Below are 6,739 nucleotides of genomic sequence, written 5' to 3'. Positions count from 1 at the left end.
GGAGTGCCCGCTTTAGATGGCATGGAGGCTGGAGAAAGATGGGCACTGGGCTCTGTGGGGCCCCCAAGCCCAGAAATCCACAGGCTCCTCCCAGGAGTGATCAAGCTGGAGGCTCCCTCCCCATCCCCCTCCCTCCGTTTTCTCACCCACGGGAAACCAAATGCTGATGCCGGAGTCCCAGAGGCCGTATCAGGGCTCCTGTGCTCAACTCCTCCCCCTTCCGATGTGGCTGGCATCTCACCTGGGCTGCTTTCCCTTCTTGTGGAGTTATTCTTATGTAATCGTCATCCAACAAGACACGGCAGTTCTTTTCTCCGGGCTAACTCGTTGCGTTTACAACTTTCTCCCACGAACTTTTCAACAATAGTAGTAATGACAGGGCTTTGCATCACCTATCCCAACTTAACTCATGCCTTTCCTCTTTCTGACAGGAGAGGATGGTGCGGGGAAAATAAAATCTCCTGAGCCGCCTATGCATTCAGCGCATGATGTTGCAGTAATGGCGCCAGGCTCTGAGCTGTAGGGAGAGCCACACGCTTCCTCACAGGATGACAGCCCACGGATCTGAGAGGGACCGCAGACAGCCTTGTGGGAGGCAGTGCAGTGCAGTGATCAGGCCTAGAGACCAGGCCCCGGAGCCCCCAGCTGCCCAGGTTTGGAGCTGTTCTGCCTCAGTCAGGGGGCTACCCCTGGGCAAATGTTTCCACCTCTCTGGGAGCGTTTCCTGATCTACGCAATGGGATCCCCCCAACTGTACCTACCTCACAGGGTCCTGGTAGGAGTTCTATGGATTAATGAGAACACAGAGCACCGTCAGGCACATGGTGTGCGTTCAGTAAATGTCAAGGGCCTTTTCCACCGCAGCTGCAACTTCTGAAATATTGGAGATGGTGGGAAATCTGCAGACTTACATGTCATATTATGGAGGGTGGTGGGATGTAGGCTGAACATGGTGGGAAAACAGAAAATGAAAGGGTTCTTACCTGGGGCTTATCAGTGGCAGCAACTGCTTCCGGAGCAAAAGGTAACGTTGGCAAAGTCAGAACCCTGTCCCTTCATTCAAAGTCAGAACACCGGCCCCACTCCAGCCCCTCCTCCCGGCAGCGTAGCTTCCTTGCTGCATTGGAATCACCTGGGGAGCTTTCAAAACAAATGTGTGCGCCGGATCCCCAGAGACTCTGATTTAATTGGCCTGGGTGTGGCCTGGACAGTGAGATTTTTAACGCTCCTGGGGCCACTGAGGCCCAAAGGCCTGCAAGATGGGTGATAAGGGGGCAGCCATGCTTCCTCCTGCTGGCCCCGGCATGTGGCTGCCTCAGCGGCCCCATGTTTCACAGAAACCCAGGGTACCTGCAGTGATTGGCAGATGCCTTTGAAAATTCCACTTCAGGCACCCTGCAGTCCCAGCACTTAGGGAGGCTGAGGTGGGAGGATCATTTGAGCCCAGGAGGTTAAACGTTGCAGTGAGCTATGATCATACCACTGCACTTCATCCTAGGCAACAGGGTGAGACCCTGTCTCTTAAAAAGAAAGAAATAAGCAAAATTCCACTTCCGAAAGGGAAGGGAATGGCCTCGTCTCATTCCCTCGACCAAGAGCACGCGTGGGCGTGACAAGCTATGGTGCGGCCAGACCCCTTAGGAGGAGAAGGCCGTCTTGCTCATAGCTCCACTTCCCCCCAACCAAGGCTAAGTTTGGCTATGAGCTGTTCTTTTCCTTCCGGACACCTGTGAAGTCTCTGGTGGTCCAGCCAGGTGGTGGGTGGAGTTGGGCTGGCCCTGGGAATGGCTGCTGGTCTACGCAGAGGGGTGTCACTGGCTCAGGCTCCATGCTGCCTGTCCCAGGCCACCCGGCCAGGGTGTGGAGTGGCTTTACCCCTGACCTCAACTCCAGTTTGGGGGGGGATGCTGCCTGTACACACCTGCATGTCAACAGGATAAAGGTAAGGGTGTTGGGGGGAGCACGGGGGTCCAGCATGGCACTGGGGTGAAGTCCCAGTGGTTCATATTTACAGCTTTTCAATTCAAGAAGGTTCCTAAGGTCTCCGAATCATTGCATCAATACTTGAAGAAAATCACAAGCGTTTAAGGAACAAAATAATGTTTTTATTAAAAATTGTACCCATAGCACCTCTCTGTCTTCCTACAAGTTGTTTATATTTTTCTTTTTCTTTTTTTTTTTTTAATGAGATCTGGTTTTCTGCACAATTTCAGAAAACGTTGCAGGGAACGCTTTAGGGCTGACCTGAGGGCTCCCTAAACCAGAAGGTGACGCGGGAAGGAGACGTGTCCCAGCGGGCGGGCTCAGCTCATGAGTTTCCATGTTGTCGTCACCTTTCAGACTGGATCCATGCTACTGGGACGCTGACCCGCGGGGAGCCACACTTAGGTACGCAGACGGGTTGCTCATCAGGAGGACAGCTATACTGTGTGCCAAGAATGCGGAAGAAATAAAAACCATGCTACGAACCGTTAGGCAAACACCATGCTTCAGCCCAGTCACAGTCAGATACAAGCACAGCCTCTGAAGACCTGTACAGAGTGATCCACTTCCCAGGGCTGTGGAGGCGTGTTCCGTGTGTGGCCATCTGGGCCCCCTCTCCTTGGGGCCCCTTGTTTTTTTTGCTACCGCATTGAATGAAGTGCGCCTTATAAAAGCAGGCTGGGAGAGAGGCTGAAGGGGAGGCTGGGGAGAGGGGCTTGGGCTGGACCGATTTACCCAGAAGGTGGCCGTGCAGGAGGCCGAGGGGACGTGGCCTGGCAGCTTTCTCTTGGCTCACCTGCCTGGAATCTCTGCCCTGGCACCCCAGGAGAAGGGAGCTCTGCACACCCATCCCTGTGGCTCAGATGGAGCCTCCTGGCCACTCCGTAACCGCATTCTTGCAGGGCGGGGCCAAAGCAATCTGAAACGAGCCACGTAGGGGGTGGGTGGGGACACTCAGCCACCGCCTTCATGAGGCATCCACAAGGCGTGACTTTCAGCACGGCAGGAGAGAGCGGGAGCACATTCCGCCTGGCCAGGCTTAGAGACATTTTGCTGGTCCTCTTTTTAAAACCGAGATTAAAATCCAATCTCCGTCTTCCTAGGCTGTGATTTTCTTTTCCTTCCCTGAAGATGAGGAGTTAGGAACTGACGTTTCTCAAATCCCACATTGCTCTGGGAGGCTGAAATCTACCTGGAAACATCCAACTCTGTTTCTTGGCACAGGTGGTTCTCATGGGACAGAGTCCCTCCGAGTGACAGGCATGGGCGCTGTCCTAAGCCCAGTCCAGCAGCAGCCAGGAGGCCGGCGTAGCCTCGGACAGGCCGCTCCCTACACATCAAGGTTTACTAAGAGTGGAGGGGAGACAGAAAACTCGAGCTTGAAACAAAAGTGTCATGATGTTGTATTGAAAACCCGAGAGCAACAAACATATCTTGAATCTGCTCATCCTCAACCTAAGATGTCTCAACACTCTCCCTGGCATGTAAAGCCACATCCTTATGGCTGCAGAGAGCAATCAGAGCGCACAGAAGGCAATGAGGGCCATGGTCTCCATTTATCGCTTCTCTTCCAAGAAATTCCAGTGCTCACATCCTGGCTTCCCACCCACTTTGCCCTCTCCGGGGCCGAGGGGAAGGAGGCGGCGCTGTCCACCGCGGCGAGTCTTGTCTGCGGAACTGTGGGCTGCGATTCTCATGCAGAAGTGGCTTTGGGCAGAGCATCTAGGATTTTTGGTTTAGAATATTTCCCCCTCCACTCAGAAAAAGGAGGAGAAAAGGAAGAAGGAATTGGGGAGAGAGGGAGGGAGGGAGGGAAAGAAGGGAGGGAAGGAAGCAGGAAAGAGAGGAAGGAAGGAAGGGAGAGAAGGAGGGAGGGAGGGAGGAAAGAAGAGAGGAAGGGAAGAAGGAAGGAAAGGAGGGGTAAAGGAAAGGGAGGAGGGGAAGGAAGGGAGGAGAGAAAAAAGGAAACTTTCCTCTAATTTTGGAAAGACTGAAAAGGGGTATTCCAGCCTATACAAAACTCTCCTTGGTCTTCTGGGGCCATACTCAGCAACGCTGACAGCAGAGAATCCAGACAATATCCACATCCTCTGCCCACGGAGGTGCACAAAACATCTAGGCAAGAAGGGGCCACACTTTCTGCACGTGGCCAGGAGACTGGCTCCCAGGTGGCACTGGCCAGATACTGCTCAGCTGTCCCCTACCCTCAGGTCACTGGGGGAATGGCACCCACCCGTTTGCTGTGCACTGGGGGGCACTGACAGGGTGGTCTTGAGTCTTGTGTGTGCCACGCTTCTGCTGGTGAGGGGGGCACTCACAGGGACCCGGGGCACACATGCCAGTGGGCAGCAGCAGTGCTCCCGTTCCATCCAGACCCGGGACCCAGGCTGAGGGTGGACCATGGCAGCCCAGTCATCTGTTGCAAAGATGACGTGAGGGGCTGGAGGCATGGCCATCTCTGAGCTGTTAAGTTTTCCAAAGTAGTTCATACTCTTTCCATCTAGCTGAAAAATTTAAACCAAACAATGACAATTTTAAATAAAAAAAGAAATGTTTCCAGAAAACCTGTTAAGGCTAAAAGCTGGTCTTGGACTGGGAGAGGGGGCAGCAGCAGCGCCAGTGGTGAAGAAGCGGTGGCAGAAGCCAGGAGAGAGGGAGGGGACGGCCTGGTGTGCACGAGGCGAGTCGGGAGCGTGTGTTGTCAGAGCTGTTTTGCTTTATTTGCAGACACTGTTGCTTTTCATCTTTCCCATGTACAAAGCTGAACAATTAATAAAAAGGCACCTGGAGACAGCAAAGACGCATTCATTTCATGTGACATAGTTTAAAAAAAGATAAAAAGATTTTAAAAATACTCTGGTTAACAATGCACGCTTCCTACGTAACAAGCAATTCTGGAGACGCTGTCCTGTGTCCTCGTGTCCTGCGGAGTTGGCCGTGTGCTGTGTTTGGGGAAGGAGAGGGCTGGTGTGGTGGCTTCCAGCCCTAAGAGGCTTCCCTCTCCCTCGCTGTCAGGTGGGAAGGAAGGGGGGAAGACAGGCAGAAAAGCCTCAGGACCGCACCACTGCAGTCATGCAGACAGTGACAGCTGAGCCACACCTTAGCATCCCTGCCCGGCCGTCAGGAACCTGAAGGCCGACTCCTTGCCTAGAAACTGCCAAGTGAGAGTATTTGAGAAACAGATGAAGTTGGGACAAAATGCGCTGGGCCGAGGGAAAAACGTTTGCTCTTCAAACCCCAGGAGCGAGCTGTGAGCCGAGGATGTTCTGCGTTGAGAAGGGTGTGAGCCGCTGGTTCTCTGGAAGAGGAGGTAGAAAGAGACAGGGGCCGGCCGGGGCAGCTCTGAGATCTCACCTGACCCTCCACTCCCCCTCCCCGCTTGAGCCTTCCTAGTTGGTCTTGAAGACGGAGAAACCCAGGGCTGGGGAGGTCTAAGGTCCTCCCAGGCCCCGGAGGTGCCAAGCCATTGCACCAGTGAAATACACCTTCTCTTAAAAAGAAAAGAAAAAGAAACAAACCTGCTTCCTGCAGCGATGTTACAAAAAGCCGTTTAAAAAAACCTTCCTAATTGAAATCTAGTGTCCACAAGTAGGTAAAATCATCACTTATCAGTTTTTTTTTTTTTAAACAAAAACTTCAGCTCAGTTATTGGAGTTGATTGTCTTAACAAAAATAGACTTCGGAAAGTTCGCCTCCGTTCCGCCCTGAGGGAGGCGCGGCGCTTTGCTCACACGAAAGAGGAGAAGCCGGTGAGCGGAGTCCGCGCGCCGGGGCCGGCGGGGGTGTAGACGCCGCCCGCGCTCTGCGTGGTGATGACCGGGTGCAGCTGTGCGCCCGCCTCGGCGCCCGCCACCGCCTCGTACCTGTGCGGTGCAGGTGCGCGGCCCTGGGCCCTGCGCTTCCATGAGTTGTAGTAGGTGGGGTCGCTCATGTAGTGGTTCACGAAGGAGTGCTTGGGCAGCGCGTCCTCATAGTCAGAGTCGGTGGCCTGCGGGGACCGGGAGAGAAGGTGTGAGCGCAGGACAGGGCGCAGGGCCCGGAGCGTGATGGGCAGGAGGCCTGGCAGTGAGGGCACCTCCTCAGGGCCATATGTCGCGGTCTCCAGCCCTCTCCCCACCCCCACCCAATGCCAGGCTCTCCCACCCTCCACACAGGAGAGCAGGCAGCCCCCAGGTCCCCCTCTCTGATCCAGGTGTGACCAACACTGCACTTTCTCAGCTGCATCCAGCCCCTCACTCTGCACCAGGTTTCCGAGAAGAGCTGGGCCTCCACCCAGGAGAGGTCTATGCGGCCTCCCCACTCAGGAGCAATCTACATGGGCTCCTCACCCCAGGAGAGGTCCACATGGCCTCACCACTCAGGAGAGATCTACTTGGCCTCCCTCACTCAGGAGAGATCTACACGGCCTCCCCACTCAGGAGAGATCTACATGGCCTCCCCACTCAGGAGAGATCTACACGGCCTCCCCACTCAGGAGAGATCTACATGGCCTCCCCACTCAGGAGAGATCTACCTGGCCTCCCCACTCAGGAGAGGGCTACACAGCCTCCCTTACTCAAGAGAGATCCACACGGCCTCCCCACTCAGGAGAGATCTGCATGGCCTCCCCACTCAGGAGAGATCTACATGGCCTCCCCACTCAGGAGAGATCTACATGGCCTCCCCATTCAGGAGAGATCTACACGGCCTCCCCACTCAGGAGAGATCTACACGGCCTCCCCACTCAGGAGAGATCTACATGGCCTCCCCACTCAGG

The 6,739-nt window shown here is 54.8% G+C and overlaps 1 protein-coding gene across 4 annotated transcripts in view; it reads right to left on the bottom strand.

Annotated features, from left to right (window-relative positions):
• Positions 1 to 2,083: 2,083 nt before the first annotated feature.
• Positions 2,084 to 6,739, bottom strand: part of SDK1 (sidekick cell adhesion molecule 1) — a 973,914-nt gene continuing 969,258 nt past the window's right edge. Inside the window, exons 45-46 of one of the 4 annotated variants that reach the window (XR_010122494.1) lie at positions 5,502 to 5,971; positions 2,326 to 2,425 (exon numbers count right to left, since the gene is read on the bottom strand). Coding sequence is in view for 1 of the 4 variants with exons in the window: in XM_063646050.1 (XP_063502120.1) it covers positions 5,711 to 5,971 (261 nt within the window). In the remaining 3 variants the exon portion in view is untranslated. Of the gene's footprint in view, positions 5,972 to 6,739 lie in introns of all 4 variants that reach the window. The other 3 variants (XR_010122492.1, XR_010122493.1, XM_063646050.1) reach the window with 3 other exon arrangements.

This window comes from Symphalangus syndactylus, chromosome 9 (genome assembly GCF_028878055.3).
Source record: "Symphalangus syndactylus isolate Jambi chromosome 9, NHGRI_mSymSyn1-v2.1_pri, whole genome shotgun sequence".
Lineage (NCBI taxonomy): Eukaryota > Metazoa > Chordata > Mammalia > Primates > Hylobatidae > Symphalangus > Symphalangus syndactylus.
The sequence above is the reverse complement of the archived record's forward strand: the minus strand, read 5'-3'. Positions and strand labels throughout refer to the sequence as shown.